General features: G+C 46.5%; 1 protein-coding gene across 1 annotated transcript in view; it reads left to right on the top strand.

The window, feature by feature from the left end:
* The window catches only part of LOC144155693 (uncharacterized), a 654,708-nt gene extending 645,871 nt beyond the window's left edge, over positions 1 to 8,837 (top strand). The window contains exon 3 of the mRNA XM_077687294.1: positions 7,689 to 8,837. Coding sequence (XP_077543420.1) covers positions 7,689 to 7,857 — 169 coding nt within the window. The 3' untranslated portion in view covers positions 7,858 to 8,837. The remainder of the gene's footprint in view (positions 1 to 7,688) is intronic.
* The last annotated feature ends 17,167 nt before the right edge of the window (positions 8,838 to 26,004 follow it).

Raw genomic sequence — 26,004 nt, 5'->3', positions numbered from 1 at the left:
TAAAACCGCACAAACTCTCTTTTTATTTGTTCCTCCTCGCGCATAGCAACACCCTGACAGGTTATTTGTTCAATTTTGTTGGCCTTCACATAACGCATCTCATCTTCTAAAGCACGCTTTGTGGGCGCCTCCCCTGCCAGCAGCCTTTCTGCACGTGCTCTAATTGTTGCCCCCCTGTAGCGTTCCTGATCGATCGCCTCAAGCCTGCTTTTGATGGTTGCGATATCTTCGCCGAACAATCCTGGCATCTGGCACTCCAGCTTCACCATACGACTGAGATTGGGACGGAGGGTATCCTCTTCCTCCTTTTCAGTTCTTTTAATGCAGACCGCTCTTTCAATGGCCTTCATTTTTATGACTTGCTTGAAAAGCTCCCACTTTGCTCCCCACCCAATTTCAACTTCATCTCTGCACTTAACGAAAATCTCCTCCACTGTTCTATTGAAAGTGTTGTCCTTTAGTAACTTAGCATTTAATTTCCACAACTCCCAACTAAATTTCTTGCACCCCTTAGAACGGCAGAGCAGCGTGGTTGCCCCTATTTTTTCGAGAAATAAGAACGAAAACAAGAAAATAAGTGGGCTCGTCCGGGATTTGAACCCGGGAGTCGTCTTTTGAGTCAAAACTTATTATATAATGAGTCTTGTTACTCGCCTATTAACCTGCCTTAACTTGTCAGTCTGGTGTATTGTCATGGAACAACGCAACACGCATTTATAAGAGCATGAAACCGTTCCTTTAGCTTCCACTGCAGCCCTTTTCCCTGCATCAAATATAGGTTAGGAAACTACTCTTTCGAGCCAAAAATGTGAAAGTCTTACGACACGATAAAACAATAGGAACACTTAGCGTTAATTCACCAACACTGTCTGTAAATAGCAGAGCTGTATAAAAGAAGACTTGTTTGTGGGATACTTGTTACTTTATTTGAAATGTAATGCCTTGTCCAGGCTACTGACCAAATGGGAATATCCTCAGATATAGACATAAAAAAAACTCTTTTTTTACTACATGGGAATAGTGCGTTTGACGTAGGAATATTACGACAATTACCACAACAGCCTGAACCTGGCGTAAGTCTACAGCTGCATACCAAAATATATTCGCGGAGCTGCTTTGCCGCAATGTACCAGAATGGCCGATCACTGTGATTAAGAGATCAGTGTAGGCCAATAACGAGGCCCAGCAGCTTTTGAGGGGGGAAAATGGGATGCGCGCGGTGTCATTGCGCAGTGCGAGCAGGACGTTTTGCCCAGCGGGATGTCACAGTTTGGATTTGCTCTTTCGAATGCAGCAAATGGTTACTCAGGCGAATGGGGGAAAACAAAAACAAAAAGTTGGGCCACCTTCGCAATGGAGGTGCGGAGACTTTTTCTGAGTTTTTTCGGCCTTGTAACTGAACCTTTGTATTCGGTGTCAGTTTTCTCTTATCTGACTTTTTTTGTTAGTTGTGCTTGCTGATGCATGTTAGTCACTGTTATTTCGTAGATGTCCAGTTGTATTTATCTCATACTTATTCATTGTCTTCCCCATATGTATTTGCCCCCCCCCCTCCCTCCTCCCCCTCCCAATGTAATGCCTTCGGGCCCTCAAGGAATTAATAAATGAAATGCAATAAAATGAACTGAAACAGCGGAGCTGGTGGTATTCCCTCGCTTTAACTTGGCTTTTCTTAAGTCTGCCCCTTTCTTAAGAGAAATATGGTTAAAGAGCGAAGCTTTCTTCATGCAAACCAAGTTAAATCAAAGTTCAAAAACAACCCTCTTAAAGTTCAAAATCCAAACTGCCAAAGTTCAAAGCCAATGGCCGCGCTACGAACCCAAGGGAAATGCTGTGCGCCCCGAATGCGACGATAGCGCAAACGGATAGTCGCCCGCTTCAAAATGCAAGGGGCGCAGGTTTGATTTTCACCACGGGAGGCGTTTTTTTTCGTTTTTTTTTCTTGAAGAGCACACTCCCAACACCTGCTCGTGGGCTACTTGCCTCCTCGCGACTTTTCCTCACCCTTCTTGGCCTAGCATTTTCCCGCTCTCTACTTCGCCGAGCGTAACTTCCTGTTAACGATCCGCGCGGGCAGAACAAAGCTTAAACAGCTCTGCTGTTAAAAAAAATTGGCCGCGTATCTGCTCCTTTCGTTGCAAATGTCGTCAAAAGACGATAGTCTTTATCGGCTTTTGCGGAGTAAATGCCTCCCTTCGCTTTCCCACTCACCTCTCATGTTGTTCCTCCTGCGTCGCGCTCCTCCCAATGTAAAGACGTCAAAGGTTTGCTTAAATCATTTTAAATTTCCCGCGTTTCACTGCTCCAAACCGGGTGTCTCGATGCGAACGCTGCCGTACGGCGAAGACGCTCGTTAATCGAGGCGCCCTACTTCAACGTTTATAGAACCGTGTTTCCCTACTCCAGGTGCGTTGCAAGCAGAACGTGGAACCTATCTAGTGGAACCTTGCGTAACTGTTGCCGGTTGATTGCTTAAAATGGCGCCAGAAGCTATAGTCTGTCTGTCTATGACTCGATTCAGCCACCCGGCCAAAGTAACCCAATGCCTGCGCAATAGTCTTATATAGTCACAGCTAAATCTACCCTTCTATGTCCGGTGGAATGTTCATACTTGTCAACATTGTTGAAGAAGAACAAGACATTACGCAAATATGAGACAACAAATCAATACAGAAGTGATATTTGCAGTGTTCCTTTATAAAAAAATCAAACATGCTTGACTTTTGCGAAATTAAATACTTCATCATCTGCAGAAAAAGATTCACCCGACACGGTGTCTCGGTGCTTAAGGCGTTGGGCTGTTATTAACGCGCAGCATTTTTAGCCGAGCACCCCTACAGCCACAACTGCGTAACGCCTGCATTAGCGCTAAAATGCATAACTTGCGGAGTTAGCGCATTTATTCGTTCTAATAGCGTGAAAGGGGGTAACTGGCTGAAAGAAATTAAAAAAAAACCTCGAAATAAGAAAATACAAAAAGAAAAAGTTTATAAAAATGAGCAACATACATATTACACATCACCCCGACACAACGAACACAAAAATAAAAAAAAAAGCCTCGAAAAGAATGAGGGGAACCCGAATAAAAAAAAATCGCGATAATGCACAAAGCATGTAATGCCCTGCAATTGGCGAATTTAATTATTTGATCGTTGTAATAGCCTAAATGGAGATACTTGGGCGAATATAATTAAAAAAAATACAGAATATATAAAAAATATGTACAGTAATCCCTCGTTAACTCGAAGTAGTAAAATCCGCAAAAAAGATCGAGATAAGCGCACTTTCTTAAGCAAAATGCCGAAACTTTGTGGCTAGGTTACCGAAATAAGAGCTAATTCTGATACTAAAAGCTCCACTGCACAGGGGAGCTTTCGTAATAAAGGGGAAAAAGTTTGCAGGAAGAACGAATTTTTATTATTGCGAAAGACAGAACTGCTGATGCTCTACTGTTTCACGTATACGTGTAGTCTCAGAAAATTGTTCTCCAGCTGCTCAATGCTTGGCGTCAATTGTCGGCCGAGCCAACTAGATTCTACCTCGTTGCGAAGTAGGCGCAGAATGTTTGTTGCATTTGGCATTGTAGGCACTTCTCGAGGCTCCGCGTCGTCGTCATGATCAGCTGCATCGTCCACAGCTCTGTCAACGATGCAGGCGTCGGACAGCATTCAGGTAAAGGGAACATCGGCCTCCTACAGCGTAAATTTAGCGTTCACAACAGCGTTCGGCGCGTAGTGGGAGCCAAGCGTTGGAACGGAAACCTTATCAGCTGTCTGCAACAGACTTTGCCTTCAGTCCTCTCTGTCAGCATTTCGAGATATCCGTGGTTCCCCGTGAAAACGTTTGGAGCTAAAGGGGAGCAAACACATGGCGCCTAAGGGAGGTATACATGCATGGCGTTAAAAAGTTTCGACTTGACCGATATTTCGAGGTGTCCGAGTTCATGTTAACGAGGTATTACGTACATATAAAACTAACGAAATCAAAAATAGGTATTCAATGCACCGCTTTTACCTAACGAAGGACAAAATAAAAAAATCCCCGAATAGCAGAACGGAAACACGAAAAAAATTGTGAAAAACCACCAACCGTGCCCTATGCCTTGTTTCCGCGCAAGAATACACAACCGGCTAAGCTAAGACACTGAATTGCTATAATACAAGTAAATGCACACCATTGGCGAAACGAGACAAACGAAATATCTAAAGAAATAAAATGGCTCAACATCTTTGCTACTCACAGCGAAATCTTATAAAAACTCACACTGAAGACAAGCAGCGTGAGAATGCTTTCGCATTAGGAGAACCCTTTGAATTTCTGCTCATTTCTTGGCCCGACGTCGTGCGTTCGATTCCTGACAGCGGAGGCAGTTTTTAGATGGGAGGCAATAGCAGCAACAGCAACGTCTGTGTATCGAGATTTCAGCATGCCCTCAAAAACTCCATCTTGTATTTATGAGGCGGTGTAGTGGTGGATTTATTTTAAAATAAATCCACCCCTGCAAAGCGCCTCATTTTCTTCGGCGCGTGAAACCTAACCTTGAACTTTCTCGACATCATCACGAAATTCAAAATCACTGCAAAACTTATGCTTTGCCACATTGTTGGCCTATTTTTCTCCTTTCTTTAAAAGTATGTTCTATATATTTGCAGTGTTGGGAAGCAGACCAAATTATGTTTTCGAGACTGTAGACAGTGGTTTGTGGATCGCTGCGTGGTACCGGCGCCGCGTGTCTAAATTTCTTAGGTACTTTCGTGTTCAGTTGCCTGCCACACGGTTGGAATATTTTGCTGCGGTTAGTCCACCTGGATTCGTGGGAGTCTCCGAACGTCCCCCTGCAGGGCGAAATTTATAGTGTCAATCTTGAACACAGAAATTCTAAATAGCAATGCATGTGAATGGCCAACGTCCTTGTACTTGGGGGCCTTTAGTGTACTCTGTCTTCTACGAAAAAAAAAAAAAACAAGATCTTGAAGGTGAATTTTTCTAACAACATTGATTCATGCATGTTACATGTTTTTCCTTGTATAAGCGTATACATTTGCATAATAACCCCATTATGGACGCGGACGTCGTTAGGTCGCTTCTGTTGGCTTTTGTCCGCGTGCATGACATCTGTATTCTGTTGATGTCGCATGAAACTTGGCTTGAACTGCTGGGTGTTTATTGTGTTTCCGGGCTGGCTCCCTTGCGCCAGTCGATCCCATTTTGTACGTTATTTCTTTCTGTTATCTGAACTGGGCTTACATAACTTATTGGATTATGATAACCACGATGAAAAAACAAGTTCTGGAAGTCACACGCCAGACGTCGAAATCAACCCTTAAACACATTATGTGCGAAAATGTGTGGTTATAATTGTAGGAACACCAGAAAAAAAAAACTTTCGAAATTCCCTTCAACGAGACGAGCCCCAACAACAAGCACGCCTTAAGCTGATGTGGATGTCTTGTACAGCAGCACATGGAAAGATTTATAGATACAGTGTAGGCACGTGAGAAAAGGATGGGGGGAAAGGCCCCGGGGGTGTGGCGCTCAATAACGCAATGCGCGGACATAAAAGCTAACAAACCTAAAAATTACCTGGTCTATAAATGCTGGAACCCCTAAAGAGGTATCAAAAGACTGAGAGGGAGCTGTACAGGTGTCTAAGCAACCTCTGGCGTTGCGAAAAACGAGTTGCCGCTTTACACCGCTGAGTTCACGCCATCCGGAAATCCCTTGAGCGCAATAAAGGTAGACTCCTAAAGGAGTCTAGGTCGGGATTGCGTAAAGGGCGTCGCGTCACCGTGAAATGCTCTTTGTGGGCGGCAGGAAAGACAGGGCTGCAATTATGTCTAAACGATTTAAAAGAGGTCGTCAGCACAAAAACAGCTCCGCGGTTAAAAGAAGTAAACAAAAGACAAAAATTCTTTAAATCGCCCGCCTTTCTCTAAACTGCTGTATGCCAAATGGAAATCGAGAAGTCAGAAGACTTCGAAGAAATTTCTTTCTGTGATACAAAAAGGTGGCTTAAAACGTACCTGAGAAGCTAGATTTGGGGTGGATTGTTTGGAATATAAATCGATCTGAAACAAAAACAAAATGAGAGGAAAATACGAGAGCCTTCCAATGATGCAACGTAGCAGGTTGGCATTGCACAATATCTAATAATGGCTGCCCCAATGACATGACGCCGGAGGTGTGCCAACGAAGAATAGTTGGCATTGTTTTCTGTGAAAACAAATTATCGACAAAAACGACATCATTGCGAGACATCGATTACTAGCCCTTCAACGGTGAAAGTCGGCAGGGTATGACGTAAACGGCGGGATGCGTAGGCTTTTCAACTTCCAAATGTAGATCCCTGCCAAACGAAGCAAAATAACAGTTGCGATATGAGCAGTGTGCGGCGTTGCTATACTGCATTACCATATATCTATATACATATCACATTTTATAATTTATGCAATCATTCTGAAAGGTGTTTTATATAAGGTACCCTAGTAGTTCTTTTATTATGTGATGTATTCGTACAGAGGTTGAATGATTATAAAACATTTCTGTATTATTAGTAGTTGTTGTATTTAATATTTCCAATCGACCGGGCGCGATCACTAAATTACAATAGCCAAGTCGCTCTTTCAACTCCCAGCCGTGGTAGCTGCTTTACAGCGAAGCTCTTTTGGGTAACATCGATATTTTGTTCGTCTCATAATCGTCCCTCAACGAAAAATTTATGAGAGCACGCGCCCATGTTAGCCTTCCACGTGGTCACACGTGAAATGGCCCACGGCACCCCGCTGGCACATACCTACCCCGAGGGTTGCCGAATAAGGTGAATGTCAACCGAAAACAAACTGGTTTTACAACTACACCTAACTTTGAGCAATCATTTTAAATGATCATGTCACCTACATGGGTGAAGATGTAACCTGCGATCTATGTTATTACATCCGTAACCAACATGAACCCGTTCTTCACGGGACGGCATAGCATTTCGCACGTAAAGAGGCAACCCCAAGGCCCTGTCGCTGCCTCAAGAAAGGGTTACGGGTGAGGCAGGTTGGAGCAGATGGAGTTTGTCTTCAATGGCAGGCGTGACACCACAACAGGACGAAACGACACATTAGCTGCAGGTGACGTCATTAAACATCACATCAATGTATGTAGCCCAGTTCAGCCAAGTATCGCAGCGGGTGCGGCTGGATGCTGCAGTCGAAGAATTATCCGAGCAGAGACAGCGCATTGACGCCGGAAATCAAATTTACTTTGGATATATGTCTGCCTGATGGAGGATTCAAAATAAAATTGCTCAAATGTACGCGATTTCGTTCATTGTACGCGATTTCGTCCCCCGTCGGACTCGCTAGCCCTCCTGGCTAGCCCTCCGAGTGGCGTGTTTCCCAACCGACTTTCAGGTATCCGTACATCAAGGAACGTCGCTCTCTGTGTACAAAGAACGTTATGAAGAAATTTGCTGGTTCCTGAAAGGGCATTTTGGGGTTTCAGGCTACCTGACTTATCGTGGTAACCAAGTCCTCAGGACAGGAAATTGGCGTTGTTATGAGCGATACTTTCTTGGTAGAAGGTATGGCCCAAAAATACACTTCGGTGGCGGCCATTAAACACTTCTAACAAAGTGAAAACTCGGATAGATCTTTTGCTATGACGAGGTTCTAATGGTGAAGCATCTTTTCTTTTTTCAGCTCCCCCGTCTTGTATACCTTTTCAGGGGCGATGACTGCAGAGGCAAAGGGACACGAAGGCGCAACCGACGTCCGGAGCGAAGGCGGTGGTGTCAACAGCTGTCGAGGAACTGGGAGTCCGAATGGTGGGCGCTGCCGACGGCGTTCGTCAAAACGTGGCGAAGCTTAGCCGCGGGGTGCCAGGGGTGGCCCGGCACCCAGGAAGCGAAACGGCGCCCATTGTTGCTCAAAGGGGGAAAGCGACGAGTATTTCTCTGCGGGGGCAGCCATTACGGATCTCGCCGCCATCTGCAGCTGTGCCGACAAATGGCGCCTCGGCCGACCCCTCGCTCTGGCGCCGACCGCCCGAGACAAAATATCTCGCTGCTGTTTGCCGATGTGTTGCTATCTGCGCTGGGAGCGTTGCGCGACCTGCTCCGGACCACACGCGCGAACTTGCTTTGTCTCTGTAGCTTTGCACTGGGCGCCCCCGAATGGGCGCTCGTGGCTTGGGCAAATACTGTCGCTTCCGGCAGCTAATTGAATACATTCGTCGTCACTTGCGTACCATGCGTCTTGATAGCAGCAGGCTCATAATGGTCGATTGATAATTGCTATGTGAGACATTCGCCCTGTCATCAAAATCATGGTTGCGAAAAAAATTTGCGAACGGATGTGCAAAGATATTTATTCTAAGAGAGACTCGTATATTTGCAAAGGAATTTTTCCCAAGGACACAGAGTGAGGGAAAGATTCAGAATTTGAATATATGTTGCTCTGAAGACAGCATTAAAGGAAGTATTTTATAATGTGTTGTACGGCTCGATTGAAGGAAGAAAAAGGCGCAGGATGGACCAGCGGAGGCGGGTGTCGCACTACACTCTAACGAAGAAGTATCAGGCGCCCTCGCGACTGTTCTAGCCGTGAGGCCACAGTTGTCCCCGAACTTCATCACCTGCGAAAGCAAGTAACTGCGTATCCGTGAAATTCGATGCACTGTCGCAGTGTTACACTGCACTAAAATTGTTTTTTCACCACTGATGAGCTTGAATAGGAACAAAATATGTTATTGCCTATCAGTTGGATACCAGTCGTATTCTGTACCGCAAGAACTCGATGGACAAACCAGCAAAAAGTCCCGCGAGTCCTGATCAACCATGACAATTCTGAACAAACTTTGTCACGCCACAGAAAATTTAAACACAAAAGTGATACGTAGTTTGCCCTGACCTCACACTTGCACTGAAACCACTCATAACACTTGTATGTCTTCCAGAATTCATCAAAAATGATACTGATTCCACTTTTATCCAATTTTTGAAGTTCCATTTCAGTTATGTGCCTTGGTGTCTCAGTCGCTGAGAAGTCGGGCTGTACAGCGCGTGAACGCAGGCTTGATTTCCGACCAGGGAAGCTTCTATTGTTGATGTAGGCAAAACACAGGAATGCCCGTGTTTACGATATTAGTATGTGTATTAAAACTCTCATTGGTTGAAATTAACCCATAGCCCTCCACTCTCTGCGTCTTATAGTGAAGGTGTACATAAATTCAGTTCACAAAACCACAATTTTAATTTCTATTTATTTTGTAAGTAGCTTGAAGGGGTGGCTGCCTCCATGCATGGAGGCTACAAACATGCATTCACAAAGTAAATTACAAGAAATAGGTACGAATACTCAGCCCTAAAAATGTTAAGTAAGACATTATAGGGAAACTATAGTCTGCAGAATAAATGTTGTTTAAGAGTATTATCAACATTCATTAATGTTGGCTAAACATTTTAGTTGGATATTCCCAGCACGTGAACGTTACCGGGATTGCTGTAATTGTGACTATAAGACTGAAAGGCGGAGTGAAAGGCGTTGGTCTTTGTGTCTTTTTCGTTCAGTCCTCGTTTTTTGTGCGCTCAAGTTAGTCATGACGTGACCATAATATTTTTGCGTGGAACTCTCATAGCACTAGGCAATTGGACAGGAACACGAAAACGCGTTTTGTCGAGAGTATGACCAGAATATTTTAAAGCAGCCTGAATCATGTAAATATCAGTTTTGTGTGAAAGGAAGGAAGGAACCAAATTCGGAGGCCTACAATTAGGGATAAAGGGGAGGGGTGGGGGGCATCTATGTGAGTGTTGTGTGTGACTGAACGAAGGCCAACTTTATGCATATTCATAAAAATTACTGAAACTGTGGGTTTAAGGAGGGTGAACGGGGTCCAGCTTTCCCTTGTGAGACGCCAAATGAAAATAAGCCTAAGTACCAAACTTCTTTGATAACTCTAAGGATTGATCTTCTACATACTGCACGGGACGGATAAGCCTTGGCTAAGCTAGCAGTCACGATACTCAAAGGCAATTAAGGACGGAATGGCACTGTCGCGTCTAAAAACATCCATCCACGCACAAGTTATGACCCCATGCACGCCACGTCCTCAGGTGCCTTTACACATGCTTCAAGGTTGGCGGCTGTGGAGAACTCTGCTCATGCGATATCGAGAACCTACGCAAATAATGTCCGTTGAGTGTGAAGGGCAAGCGCGAATCAGCTGTAATCGCATGAAGGAGACAAAGTATTACAAAAGAGGTTTGCCGCCTTGACGTACGCTCATTGGCTCTACCTCGGTAAAAAGAAAAGGTGGCTTCCCGCTACAAGGTCAACATGTTTTTTCGGCACACCACATAAACACACACACGCACAAAAGTACTGTGCAGACTGTGCCCCAGAGTCCAGAGTGAAGTGGGAGTCCACACTCGAAGTGAAGGCGACCGGTGAGTTCGTGACGTGAGACATGTTTCGCAATTTGTGGCCCGCGCACTGGGTGCCTTTTTTTATATATAAATGGCCCCTGATGCGCCACTCCAGGTGCACCGGCCACAGCGGGCGACGCCTTAATGTGCGGCTAAGAGAACATGCTCGCGGACAGAAAAGCGATGAGCGGCCATTCCGCGCATAGCACTGCCGCACGCGTGGGTGTGTACCTGCGTTCCCACGCGAAGCCATTTTAGCACGGCCCAGAAACCGGCATGCAAGGGAAATGCGAGAGGCTTACTTTATCACCAAAATTGGGAACCTTTGTGTCACCGGTCTGTCCGGAGGTCTGAGTAAACAAGAAACTTCTTCCCTGTACTGCGTCAGTAACGCAGTGTGTACGAGTTGAAACATGCTTTATTTCTTCGGTTGATACCGAGAGATACATGGCAAACTTTTTTGCGCACAAAGAAATGCGTATCAGAAATTTAATTAAAACACAACACCGTATCGCCACCTGTAAACGACCTAGCATGCATATATCCACTGTAGGTTTCCTCCCTTGTAAAAACCCTGTCACACCAGGTGGTCAAGCGCGATTTTACTATAGGTATGCTGGTTGCAATAAATATTGAAGTACAGAACTACAGAACAAGCGGAACATCGTATACACGCCTAAAGTCTTTTAAAAGCGTCCTAACTTTGATGTAAGTTAAAATTAGCTACACTAATTAGCAGCAAACGGCGCTCATTCAGCTAAAACGAATTTGTCTGCCCCACCAAGTGCTGCATATAGGCATAAGCACACATGGGTTTTGTCAGTGCTGCTGTATACGCGGGCTAACACTGAACCACACGCCAAACGTAACGTAACTTTCTCGGTTAAACAGGCCTGGTCAGGCCAAGCCTCTGCCGAGCGGGTGGCTGGACAACGCTGGGGCCGCCACGGCGGTTGCTCATAATGAGCTCATTATAAAACCGGTGATCGCTATGCAAGCTACACTGGTCCACCACTAATGGGCCCTGCGGTCATAGGAATACAAGTACCTGATAATAATCGCATGAGCCAAGGCTGCGTAGAGAAAGAAAGAAATTTATTTAGGAATAAAAATATTGCGATAAATGTTCTGGAAGCGTAAAATACAGATACTAAGATATGTTGTCCTTTGGTGTCACTGGATATTTCAGAGATACTTTGGTAAATGTGCCAGTAAAGTATCCGACAATACGAATACCTAAATCCGGACATTACAATATTTTTAATGCTCGAGGGGGTCTCCTCGACAGGTTGGCTAGTTATAAATCCCGTACCGTCGGCGATGGGCTATGTCTGTACTATGGCTCGATTAACAAGATAAAGTGGATTATCAACGAATATGCTCACCAACATGTTATATGCATTATTTTAGTAGCGGTAAGGTTACATTATTATGACCCGAATAGCACCGCCTTCTTAAGAAGACAGTTCAGATTTGCAACAAAGGCGTAATGTTTTTCGGTAAAAAATGGAGCCTATATTAAGCAGATTCCTTTTAGCTGCACAAGTAAGACTCAGCTGGTTTATTTATTTTATTAAATGCATCCAAATGGATGATGCTTGTTTTGTTCAACGTAAGTGTATCGCATTCGTTCCTGCTTATTGAACATTGGCCAAAACGCATATGCAGGTATGTGGCACTCTGTAGTTAAGATAAACTCTGCTAAGCTTGAAGTAAGGCACACGGGCTTCAAAGTATGCACACAATTTGTTTTTGTTGACCCACCTAGGGTTTGGGCACTAATATTGTATAATTACGCTCCAAACCTCTCAAGCCAGCGCACTTGGAAGCCAGGTTACCGAAAGTTGCAGCAACTGCTACAATATCATGCTCATTGTACACGAAGTGGCAGAAGTAGGCAGAAGTAGGCATGCGTTGCTGTTATCAAAATACAACAAATCGGTGACGCCACGATCAACGAGAGCGCCACAAAGCAAGAAGCGCACGATGAAGAATTTAACGCTGTGCGCTTTGAAATTGCCACGCTTCTGTTGCGAATTATACTAAATTTCTATACTTAACTTGTCTACACAAATTTGTGTACCGAAATGTTTCTACCGAAGAGGCGTGCCCATCCCACTGCCACAACTGCTTGTCTCCTAAATTCTGGAGTGGGTCCACTGGAGTCAAAGTTTATGGGGAACTTCATGGTAATTTGTGCGCATTGGAGGATATTCTGCGTCGATGCACCTGCCACACAAGCTGTATTTTTATATCGTTCAGTAAGTGGGACGGCTTAATTAAAGAAATACAGTATACCATTCGGCCACTCTGCTGCATTCCCTCCGGTCACTCCAGAAGGCGTACACCTTATTATTAACGGAGGTAGCATCCAAAAGTACGTCACTGCTTCCTCAACATACCGTTGAAACGAACAAACGACAGCCATCAGAAGAGTTCAGAGAAAGTGCAGTCGGCGGGTGTTCGGGGTTTTAAACACCACCCGGTTGCACGCAGTGGCCAGAATTTCCCTCCCGCTACATACACAGAGGCTGAAACGCCGCCGGGATGCGGGACAAGGGCTCTCAAGCCTCGGTGCAGATTCCGAAGCATTGTCACCGCGGCTCGTCCCCGTAGAGGGCTTCCCAGCGTGGCATGCGCGTGGCAGCGCATGATGGCACGTCTGCAGAGCCCGAGGCCTTTGAACCGAAACGCGCGCCCCGCGAAGCTGAGCGCGGCCCCAAGGCCCGGGTCGTCGAGTCAGTCGGCAGACATTCTCGCCGTCCTCCGGCAAAGCTGCCAACTCATTAGCGAGCAGTCTTGTCCCGGCCACTTGGTGCGGCGATTTTTCCAGCCGCCCGGCACGGGGACCAGCGCACGCCGTGCACCCGCCCCGAGATGCGTGAGCCTCCGGAGCCGCATCGCGACGCATGCACGCGGGCATCGATTGCCGCGTTGCCGGCGCGCTCATTAGCGTCTCACAAGGCAACTACGAGTCCCATTAAGAAATCTCGCATCACGTGCTGCACTGCGTCGCTACTGCCGTGCGGTCACGGAGTTCGAGGCGTCGCTCGGCGCGCACACACGCTCGGGGGCCCGTGTGAGGCGAGTTCCAAAAAACACCCACCCTTTCGTTTGTTTTATGTTTACAGGAAACCTACACAGGGTGAGATGAAGAGGCGGAGAATAAACGCGCTAGAGCGGCAGCTGCTTTCTAGCACTCACACGGCGCTTATCCGTATCGAGGCTCATTTAGAGGCCACACATCAAACAAGTTAGTAAAAACATTTTTTCGAGCCGACGAGCCCCAGTCAACTCGAGCTTTTCAGGACGAGCGTGGCTCCTTGTTGATAGGAGGTTATAAGGAGTCGTAAACGCAAAGGAGGCATTAATTTTACGGCCTAAGCCGCTCGACGTTCCGGCATTTTTGTCTATGCCATTAAGTTCAAACTTGACCGGTGAAACACCGAGAGTTAGCCCTTATACGTAGAATTAGCAGAAGTATATACTCCCAAAACTGCATCGTGTACCCGTACTTGTTCCTTTGCATTTTTATTCCTTTCCCTCGATCCATTCCACATGAAAAACTAATCATTGTTGACTCTATCTTATCCAAGTAGCTGTTCTTTTGGTTGATAGAGATGTGAAAAGTAATGTTGCCTATGCATCCAAGCTCTTAACTCTATAGTGCATGCCTCCACATCCCCTGTCAAAGAAAAAGAAGTCTCGCGTGTTTGCTCGTTTAGCTGTTAACTACACCGAAAAACTCCATCATGTGTAGCATGTCCTTCTTTACTTTTATGGCTCCATGGTGTTGATCTTTGCTCGGCGCTGTCAAGCCCTTCCAGACGTTCTCTGGCACGTCGTCGCTGCATCGATTCAGCTCGCCCCCGCCTTTCAGCTTAGCGAGCTACCTGCTTTTTGTCCCAACGGGTTGGGTATATTTACCATATGGGGACAAGCTGTTAGTTCACCCGTCTTCCGGGGTTTGGTCGGGGCCCTTACGAGGCTTATTTTTAAGGAATAGTTTTTGTTGCTGTTTAAGTCGATTTAAGAGAGAGGTCAACGAGGAATTTTGTCATACCAGCAACTTTTAGGAGAATTTAGTTTGCTGGCCAAATTCACGTCTGTCTGTCTGTCTGTCTGTCTGTCTGTCTGTCTGTCTGTCTGTCTGTCTGTCTGTCTGTCTGTCTGTCTGTCTGTCTGTTTGTCTGTTTGTTTGTTTTAGAGTGCAGGGGTGCTAGAAAGGTGCCCCGTCATTTCCGTTCACATTTACAGAAGCCACAGCAGACGGGTGCTTAGAAGCTGAAGTTTATATTTGTGAATTAATATTTTTCGGTGAAATTTTTCTCCCAACATTTTATAGATTAAATACCATAGTGTCACAGCATTAAATTTGTAGTCATTCTAGGCTTTTGTGTACTTACTTCCGCAGGGATCAGCGCTGGGCAAGGGGGAAACGTGTGGGTTTCCAGGGGCGCTGGTAATAGTTCTTTTGACACATTTTTTTCTGTCTTGTTTGTAAGACTATTACGTCCACATATGCCTCAAATCTAGAAATAACTATATGCTGGCTTCCAGACCACTTTGGAGTCACCGGGAATGAAGTCGCGGATGAAATGGCCGCTGCAGCTCTACTTGGGAATACAGTGGACATAACAACACTACCCTACACCGACCTCAAGCTACAGCACATCAGATAACAATTTTGTCAAACGTGAAAAGCACAATAGAGTAAACCGACAGACAACATACTAAACCACACATAGTAAAACCACACTTGGTATGGTACACTGCTGACTCACACAACAGATTTATTCAAGTCACCTTTGGTAGGTTACGTATAGGCCACACTCATGCAACACACTCACACCTTCTCACTGGATCCTGAAGACCCGGCGTAGCAAGTGCGGAGAGGCCTATCCGTAGTTTCATCCTAATTGAATTTAAAGCACTCGACACAACCCGGTGCAAACGTTTCCCTGAACTAAACAGATAACAGATTTCACTGCACCCATCGTACTTTGTAGCCGACGATCCAATATTTTATATTAAGCGCGTTTTTCAGTTTTTAACAGAGATCAAATTTTTACAGCTCCTTTTACGTCACGCATAAACATCCTGGCCTTTTTCAACAGTCATCATAGTCATTAAACGCTCGATTTTTAATTCCCTGATTTTAGTAGTTATACTTAACACCACTGTGATCAGATTCTCGTTCTGTTTGGTGCTCTTTGCCCTTCACTGGCGTTGCCCCATAAAGCCTACAATCATAATAATCATCTTTCTTCGTGCCTGTCGCCCATTGGGGCCAACAAGTTGTGGCAAAGCCAAATTTAGAGTCGAAGCTAACGTAGAGGGACCTTGGAGCACGCTTGGAGCAGTGCAAAGAAAACTGCGCTACATACAGATTACTCACAATACCAGGAAAACCCTAGCCATGTATTACTCGTGCACACGAAGCGGTACGCTCGCAAATATACGTCGAAAGCGGGAACACCAACCGAGCCCTTTTAGTTCCCCTCATTATGCACCGCTTTAGTTATGTCATTGCAGCTGTGGCTGTCCTATTGGCTGTTGCTGGTCTGCGTCACGGCTTATTTCTTGCCTTTGCAGTGGCGATCAGCCGTCGTTGGCGCTGTGCTCCAACCTCGTCTAGACCTGAACCTGTGCGTACAGTTTTGGCGTTTTGTGTGTGTGTGCGTGCGTGCGTGCGTGCGTGCGTGTGTGCGTGCGTGTGTGCGTGTGTGCATGTGTGCGTGTGTGCGTGTGTGCGTGTGCGTGCGCGCACGTGTGTGTGTGTGTGTGTGTGTGTGTGTGTGTGTGTGTGTGTGTGTGTGTGTGTGTGTGTGTGTGTGTGTGTGTGTGTGTGTGTGTGTGTGTGTGTGTGTGTGTGTGTGTGTGTGCGTGCGTGTGCGTGTGCGTGTGCGTGTGCGTGTGCGTGCGAGCGCACGCAAGGTTGGTTCTCTAGGGAAAAAAAAGGTCCCGTACAAAAGCAGCACGTAGGATCTGAAGGTGTATATACGACGACCGCACACTCGCAGATGAACATTGTAACGCTACAAAGGAACAGCACCTTGCGTCATCGTCGGAGGGGCAATCAGCAAATCGGGAGGTTGCCGCAACCCCGACCACTTTGTCACGGTCGAAAAAACGTCAGCGCAGGAGAGATGAGCTTCCTGTTGACTCGACAAAAACATGCAAGGGAGAGGACAACGCACGTAGGCTGGGTTATCGCGGTGGTGCCGGCGTGTTGGTTTGACCTGAGGATATAAGGGTCTTCGCTGAGGTGAAGCAATTAATTACGCTAAATGTCACTTCATTACTTTAATACAGACCTCCTTTTCAGAAAAACAAGAACAATGTGCGTCAACCGGGGTTGCTACAGTTTAGTAAATGATCACCTAAAGGATAGACTGAGGTTAAATGCAATGTTTCAAGCTTCCCAGGAGCTTGAAAACTAAAAAAAAAAGCGAAATGTGCGCATTTCCCCTGAGGGCATCAAGTGCGTTTTCCTGAATTTCTTGCTATGGGGGACTGTAATGAAAGATTCTACGAGAATCTTCAATCTGCGCTTAATAGCATAAAAAGTCGGTATGCGGTCCTAACTGGAATCTTGGGTTGTCAATGTAAGGTAACAGAATATTTTTTTTAGATAAAAAGACTGAGGATTGTGGGAACATGGTTCTTTGGAAAAGAACAGATAAGAAATCGACCAAGAAAACACTGTAAGGCGAAATAAAAAATAAGGTACCTAGCGGTGAGAGAGTTTGGGCAAAAAAAAAAATCCATAAGAGGATTTTGACAAGCGCCATCAGGAGAAATTTTAAAATAGAGCAATAGCAGGAGTGCCAAGAAGATAGAGGTGGGGATGTGCTTCAGCGTGCGACGACAACATTAGAGAAGAAGCCATTACAACTCAGCCTGCCTAGAACCATCTACGATTTCTCAGTAGCAGTAGGAATAACGGAACCTGAAAAAAGTCAGGCAAGCTCTCCGAAGAACAAAAACACCGTGTTGAGAAACACATAGTTGTATCGTGTCAAGCTTAAGCGAGAAATAACGTCGGTGGGAACTACTGCATTGGTAACCCAAGGGAGGTGACGGACATGTAGACTTTCATTATGGGGCACTAGAAAGGACTTTCAAGTGGGAGAAGGATTTTGCAGGGCAAGGGACAAGAAACCTGATCATTGACAGATATACGTGCTACAGACGCCAGGCTTACCTGTGTCGCTCCAAACAGCTTTGCCTTTGAAGAACGCAATGGGTTTTGCAACGCCTCTCCATTGCGTAAGCTCTCTTTGGACGCCCGGACCCAGAAAGCCAGGGAGACCCCGCACCAGTTTTTATTTGGTAGGCATTGTGTGGTCGCTTTGTAACCATCTTCCTCCCGAAACACTAGGGGTGCCACAATCACCTGCCATATCTTCGGGTGTCATGATGCCCTTCATAGGTATATAATGCTATAGAAGTATTTGTTTGTTTAAATAGATTCCGCTTAATAAAACGGCCTAAGGCCTAGGGCGGTCAATGCAAACGCGCGTAGGGGCCTATGTGGAGAGTTGGGCCCCTGGGAGGAATGCGAACGCATTACTGGCAATTCCCAGTCGGGAATTTCTTCACAATTTTCTCATTTGCATTTTAGACTAACCTCATTTTTGTCTCTGTTCTTTCCTTTTTTTCTTTTTTCTTCTTTCATGTCTTCCCTGTCTATTTTTTCTCTCCCCCCGCAATGAAATCGTACGTACGCTACTGGCAGGAGGTTCCCGCCATTCTACCTCCAGAAGTCGATAAAGGCTCATGAAGAACTGCTACCATACAACAGTTATTGTAGATGCGCACCAAGCACATGGTGGCATTTATTACCCGCCATGGCGGCTCAGTGGCTAAGGCGTTGCGCTGCTCAGCACGAGGACACGGATTCGATTTCCGGCCGCGGCGGGCGCTTTTCTGATGGAGGCGAAGAGCAAAAACGCCCGTGTGCACGAGATTTCGGCGCACGTTAAAGATCCCCAGGTGGTCAAAATTAATCCGGAGCTCTCCACTACGGCGCACCTCATCGCCTGCGTTGCGTCGGCGCGTTAAACCCTACAATCAATCAATTAATCAATGGTAGCGATTATTCATCATCATCATCATCATCATCATCACCAGCCTATCTACGCCCACTGCAGGGCAAAGGCCTCTCCCATTAATCTCCAATTACCCGGTCTTGTTCTAACTTCGACCCATTTATCCCCGCAAACTTGATTTCATCTGCCCATCTAACTTTCTGCCGACCTCTGCAACGCTTGCCTTCTCTAGGGATCCACTCTGTTACCCTTAATGACCAACGGTTATCTTGCCTTTTGCCTTCGCATTACATGCCCTGCCCAGGTCCATTTCTTCTTCTTAAATTGTACTAATATGTTCTTAACACGTGTTTGTTCCCTAACCCACTCCGCTGTCTTCTTGTCCCTTAATGTTACACGTATCATTTTCCGCTGCATTGCCCTCTGAGTCGTTCTCAATTTAAGTTGAACCCTCTTAGTGAGCCTCCAAGTTTCTGCCCCGTAGGTGAGTACCGGTAAGATGCAGCTGTCATACATTTTCTTCTTCAGGGACAGTCGTTGCGCTGCTGAGCACGAGGTCGCGGGTTCGATTCCCGGCCGCGGTGGCCGCTTTTCTGATGGAGGCGAAAAGCAAAAACGCCCGTGTGTACGAGATTTCGGGGCACGTTAAAGATCCCCAGGTGGTCAAAATTAATCCGGAGCCCTCCACTACGGCGCGCCTCATCGCCTGCGTTGCGTCGGCGCGTTAAACCGTACAACCAATCAATCAATCTTCGGGGACAGTGGTGGGCTGCCATTCATTATCTGAGAATGCCTGCCGTATGCACTCCACCCCATTCTTATCCTTCTAATCACCTCTGCCTCATGGTTGGGATCCGGGGTCACAACTTGGCCTAAGTAGATATATTGGCTTACCACTTCCACTGCCTCTCCACCTATCTCAAACCGCTGTGCTGTGCCGAGGTTATTGATCATTACTTTAGTTTTCTGCATGTTAATTTTCAGGCCCACCGTTCTACTGTGGTTGTGCAGTGCGGAATGCATGCTTTGCGATTCGTCCCCCGAGTTACTTAGCAAGGCAACGTCATCAGCAAATCTGAGGTTACTGAGGTATTCTCCATTAACCCTTACTCCCACCTGTTCCCAATCCAAAGTTCTGAATACTTCTTGTAAGCATGCTGTGAATAACATTGGAGAGATTGTGTCTCCCTGTCTGACACCCTTCCTTATAGGTATTTTACTGCTCTCCTTATGGAGGATGATGGTAGCTGTGGACCCATTGTAGATATTCTCTAGTATTTTTACATAATGCTCATCTTCACCCTGGTTATTATTTATATTGCATTATTATTTATATAATGATGGTTTATTATTCTGATCGGTGTGGAGGGGTCAGCCCGGCAACGCGTTCCAGTTGTGACAGATTGTTGTTGACGATCTTAATTCCTTTAATATCTCCCACCCTTCATTTCTTCTCCCTCCCATCATTCTTTCACTTCCTCCACCCTCCTTTCCAATCTGCCCTTCCTTCCCCTCTTCTCCCTCCATCCAACATCCTCACCCCTTTTTCCCCCACCTACTTCCTCCCGCTATCCCTCGGTCTTCCTCGCCACTATGCATGTCCACCTTCTCAGACGCTTCACGCAGAGATGCTCCCTAAGAGTTCATGCAGGGACGGGCAAACCGCCAATAGGAAGAAGTAGTCTAAGAATGCTCATCGCATCTATAAAGATGCTCCCACACGTAAATAGATTACGCAGCGAAGTCAGCGCTGCCACTGCGCACTTTACGGTACGCGGTACTGCACTGAGAACCGTCTGACGTGACGCCGGCATCCACGGCAGCATAACGTTCAACGCCAGCACCTGTGATTCTTTTGAAGTCCTGCCCGTTGTCTGCCTTGAGCGGCTCAGTCGCCAGCGCTGCCGTTTTCTAACACGTCAGACGTGTGTGTTCGATTCCCACCAACTACTCTCCTGGAATTTCTTCTTTCTGGCAATTACTCACGTGAGAGGCCCAACAACGTACCGCCATGTGGCGGAAGTTCGTCAAGAATGCTAATTGCGTTACAAAGAAGAAACGTGCGGCGTTCAATCCGCGCGCCGAGCGGAGCCCGCGCCGATCAAAGTATATCTGTGTGTGGGTTTTTGATGGCAGGTAAGGCGTTATCGCTCGTCGGAAGCAGCGTTGCCTTGTATCTTTTTCTTTTGTTGAAGATTTTTATTCGTGCCAAAGAATTGTTATAAGTTTTTTAAATTTTCTGTTGTTTTTGAGCCTCGATGGCTTGTGGCTTGCGTGCCCAATGTTCATCATGCGTTATCCAAGTCGACTGGAGAGCATGAACGGACGGACGTGGTTACTACTAGCATATTGCTGCTCTTGTAACATGTAGTTTTAATGCATTATCATCTTTTTTTTCATAAAACCTCATCTAGCAGTGAATGTTATTTGATCTGTTTTGTAATTGTCAGTTAACTTTCTCACATCGGAAAAAATATATATATGTTAATGTCTTTATTGCACCAACTCTTGTCCGAGCCTCCGACTCTTCACTTACAGAGTGCACTGGAGCCAATGATTCGTCAAAACGGGCAACACATCAACACGATTAACGGGTTACATCCCATACAAATTATTAGTACGTTCGTGTGGTTGATAAGTACTTGCTTTGAAAATCCTGCACCTTTGTCTCAAAATATCGAATTCACTGCTTGCAACTTGGCAAAGCATTGCTGTTCTTTCTTGCACAGTGGCCTGAGGAACGTCAAAGTGCGTTGTACAAATGCATCCTTGTAAGACCCCTAAACTCGAGCCTTGGAATTTAATTCTCAGTTACAGGCATAAAATATGCCAAGAAACCGAAATGTTGATGCTTCGCCACAAATTACCTATTAACAATAATGATCGAACGGCCAAACGCAAGTGGCAAATCGTAGTTTTTTTTTTTTTTCAACCATCAATAAGTCATAGTTTTTCTTCGCACATTTTCGGCCTCGACAAAAAGCTTTCCGAATAAAAGGTACTACTTCGGAATCGACATTTTATGCGGTAAGCATTATTGACTAACTTAGCCCAGTTCGCCATATGTAGGTCCCTGCATAGCCACTTTCGTCGAGCCAGCCCTCCGGCAGTATCCGTTACCCCTTATCCCTGTTTAACCACTGGAGGTAGCGTGGTGGTTACCCCCCAGCTGTCAAGCTTCGGTAACGTATTCACTACGCACCTAGCACCACCAATACAATGCTAGTCGCATTTACGTATATAATCATCCCCCAAAACATTTCCTCCTTTATTTTTGTGAGGTGCAAAAGTTTGTACGCGTAACTGTCCGAAACGAAACCGTCGCAGTTAACCTGCATTCCCTTGCGTGAGAGCTACTCTCATGTTCGCCGTCTTGAGCATAAGTGCAGTGACGCCCATGCTATGACGACGTTGATCAGCAATGACCACTCAAACGACGTTAAACTCGACGGCTATGCCATGATTCAGCTTTACCACAATGCACTGGAGGGACTAATCTGTGCCACCAACAAAGCAAACGCGGCGAACGAAAGCAAAGTGTGTACCATTTAAGCCAAAAATATGATCTCCTCCGTGGCACTGCGCGATGCAGAACGTCATGCTTGCATTGCGTGATACCACGGCGCATACAGAACTTTTGAGTCAAGACGTATGCTCAGCGTCATCATTCACCGAAATTCCATTGTTGACAACATGGATTGTCAAGAGAGTAATGTGCTGAAGCTGAACCAGATGAGTGTCTTCTAATGTAAGGAGCAAATATTATAGTGCGCGCGCATGCACACACACTTTATAGGGACCCTGCAACACATTTTCAACTTTTTTTTTGAAATCTTAAATGCTTGCAGAACGTAGTCAATAAACACGAACCGTACTTAGATTACAGGGTCGCGAAGTACCTCGGCCAATAAATTTCTGCTCGATGCCCATCAGTTAACTTGGAAACTCGCTCAAAAGAGTTTGCTCTCTTTACCGATCTTGAGGTTCTTAGAGCCCGAATTACGTCACTGAGGCCATGTAGCGGCTGTTGGCCGGTTTTCCTTCCGTTGCAGCAATGAACGCCTTTCGATAGCAAGTTTAAATATAAAGCCACAATAACAAAGCAGAAAGGAAGGCGTATCTGGTGCGACGGGTAAATCACGCAGTGCCGCTCCGTGCTGGCGATAACTATAGCTTTCGCAGTGCTTTCAGACGCGAAGGAAAGAGTGAAAGCGCTTATCGAAAGTGTTGCAGGGTCCTTTTAAGAAATCGCCGCAGCTCGGCATCACCGAAACGCTCCGTAAAGACCAATCAGTCTGACCAAACGTGCGAATTTTTCGAATGACAAACCCCAGCAGATGATTTGAGTAAAAAATAAAATCTGCGCACGGACAAGATCGCAAATGCACGCCTGGCGCTGTTGCTGCGGCGAAGATTCCATTTTTTTACTGTAATCGCATACCAGGGTTTCTCATTCGCCAAATTCGCAAACTTGGTCAGGCTGATTGGTCCTTACGGAGCGTTGGGGTGATGCCGAGCTGTGCTGATTTCTTAGAGCGCACAGGCACGCACATGCACTTGCACGCACACACGCGTGGAGACACACACAGACACACTGGCGCTCAGCCGCATGGAAGAGAACATACATTCGCGCGCACGAAAGTACAGACTCTAAAAAAAATTACGCCCACCTCCCCTCGCGGGAACCCTGGTGTGATGCGACGCTGAGGGGGGTTCAAGCGCAAGCGGAGAGCAACCGTCGACCGAAAGGCCGCCGGAGAGCGGCACACCGGTTATATGCGCAGCGCGCCCGAAGGAGAGGAGACCGCCGAGAGAGAGAGAGTACTGCACATGCGCAGCACCGCGCGCAGCGCCGCCCACCGGCGGAGTGAGAGCTCGCTGGACCGCACACCCGCAGATGTTGAGAGAGAGTGTTCGCTCTCACCTGGGCACGCGCCGGCGCCAGTGCGTCTGCCGCGGCTATGACGCAACACAATCCAACACAACCCACTTTAATCCAATCCAATCCAAATCCAATCCAATCCAATCCAAGCCAAGCCAAGCCAAGCCAAGTCAAGCCAAGCCAAGCCAAGCCAAGCCAAGCCAAGCCAATCGAATCCAATCCAATGCCCCTCGCGAGAGAGTGTTCGCTATCGGAGAGGAGAGGGGGTGAGCGGAGGAGAGTGCGGACGCCGACGCCGACGACGACGACGGACGCACGCAGGAAGGACAGGGCCGCCGACAAGAGATGCTCTCAGCGTCGCATCACGGCCGCTGGATGAAAGGCGCACTGCGCTCTCATCCAGCGGCCGTGGTCGCATCTAAAACTCCATGAAGGCTGTAGGGCCGCTTACCGTACTGGTGCGTACAGAAGCAGCACCGGAGATATCAGGACGGCGCCAATAGTTCATGAGCTCAGATTTTCAATTTTACTCGCCCAAGCAACCATTGGGCGCACTGTAGCGAAGGGCTACAGACTTATTTGAGTCGCCTGTGGTTCTTGCACGTGCATCGAAATCTCTTGCACACAGATGGCTTTCCTATTTAACCTCCGTAGCCTCCTCCGGCCTGCAGTAGTAAGACGTAAGACGTAAGACGTAAGACGTAAGACGTATTAGGCGTAAGACGTGTAAGCAATACGCAAGACGTACTAGCAACTGGAACACTGCGGTTGGCTGGCAAAAAGTGTCACCGTAGCCAATAAGAGAACCTACAACCTCGTTGGTGCAGCACTAGAACTGCTTATCCACTGAGCCCCCCTGGGTGACACGTAGAGAAGGCGTGATAAGGCGAAAATTTTTCACGGATGTTTCACGGAAATTTTCACGGCCCACAAAAAAAGTTACGTAGCGTTTATTTATCGCCGGAGGAGATTTTTCTCCAAGTTTTCTTTGTACACGCATCATTCTTTATTCTTTATTTATTCAGAGATTACCCCGCATTGCCCGAAGGCGCTAAAGCAGGGGGTTTACAGCATGGACATAAACAATTCTTTATTTTTACAGCACACTTGCCCTTCAGATAACCTGTTCCAATCTTTAATGGTTCTTACAAAAAATGACTGAGCGAGTAGGTCCGCCCTGGTACGCCATTCCCTTATTTTGAAGACATGGTCAGCTCTATGTGAACGGTAATGAGGTTCTTTGAAGTATTTTTTTTTGTTAATTCCTATTTTATTGTGAAATATCTGAAAAAAGAACTTCAAGCGCAGTTTTCGTCGTCGCGAGGGAAGCAGCTCGCACCCAAGTTCGTTTTTCATCTGAGTGCCACTATCTCCCCTCTTGTACCGTCCCAAGACGAACCTAGCCGCTCGGTTTTGAATTTTCTCTAGTCCATCCGACAGTGTGACTTGGGAGGGATCCCATACGGCACAGGCATAATCTAGTATAGGTCTTACACATTTCAAGTAAGCCGCCTTCTTTAGGTTTTGCTCTGAAGTTTTTAAGTTGCATTGCATGAAATTCAGCGCCCTTTCAGCTTTCCCCACTACGTCGCTTACATGGTCATTCCATCAGCAATCGGAAGAAAACACTACACCTAGATATTTATAAGTAGCAGCTTTTTTTACAGGCTCATTGTTTAAAAGGTACCCCGTCTCAACTGGCTTCCGTTTCCTTGTAAAAGAAACGTGAACACACGTTCTATTATTTAAATTCATTTTCCGTGTAGAGCACCAATCCTGAGCACGCTCCAAGTCAATTTACAGTTGGGTAGAGTCACTCTCACTTCTGGTTTGTTTGTACACGACGCAATCGTCTGCAAACAGTCTGACACTTGAATGAATACCTACTGAAATATCATTAATATAAACTAAAAACAAAAGTGGTCCCAGTACAGAAGCCCTGCGGGACTCCCGACGTCACATCAATGTACTCAGGGCATTTGCCGTTAAAGGGACACTAAAGTGAATTTGTCAAGCTCCCGGTTTTGCTTGCACTGCGTAGACTGGCTCCAATTACCACAATTTTCATCGTTTATCCGGTTGATAAGTCTGTAGTTATTTTGTAAAGCGGGAAAGAAGAAAAACCACCATGCGTTGTCTGTGGCGGCCCTCACCAACTGAAGGCTGTGACGACAGGAGCAGATTCACCTTGATTGCACGATGTCCATGGTTAGATTCAAACAAGTTTCAGTTTCGGTTCTGTAAAACAGCATGTTTGACATCCGACGGCATCGTTGGATGGGCATTCTCGATATCTCAGTAATCATCATACCGCGCTTCTGCCATGTTGTCGGCTGTAAAATGCCTAAGATAAGCCTCCCAGGACGGCTTGGAATCGTAGCAATCACCTGCAGAGGCCTACGCAGTGAATGAACGCCCTCCGCGCCGCCGCAGACGCTCAAATGCCATGCGCTTTTCCCGCATATTCGGAGCTTGCCTCACTCATGCCTGTATCGTAAAAAGCGTGTTCGCACCAGACCAAGGGTCTGCTGATTCTGGCCTGTGCCCACTGCCCGCAAGTAGTCGGTGCTTGTGGCAACAGCACACCAACGAGAACTCGCTAGCGCGTCAGTGTCAGTCTGCGCGCGTTCTGCGAACTCGCTCGTGGAGCAGTG

The sequence above is a fragment of the Haemaphysalis longicornis genome, unplaced genomic scaffold (genome assembly GCF_048455015.1).
Source record: "Haemaphysalis longicornis isolate Haplotype H1 unplaced genomic scaffold, Haemaphysalis longicornis Haplotype H1 scaffold_1, whole genome shotgun sequence".
Lineage (NCBI taxonomy): Eukaryota > Metazoa > Arthropoda > Arachnida > Ixodida > Ixodidae > Haemaphysalis > Haemaphysalis longicornis.
This window is presented reverse-complemented; position numbering and strand designations above follow the sequence as displayed.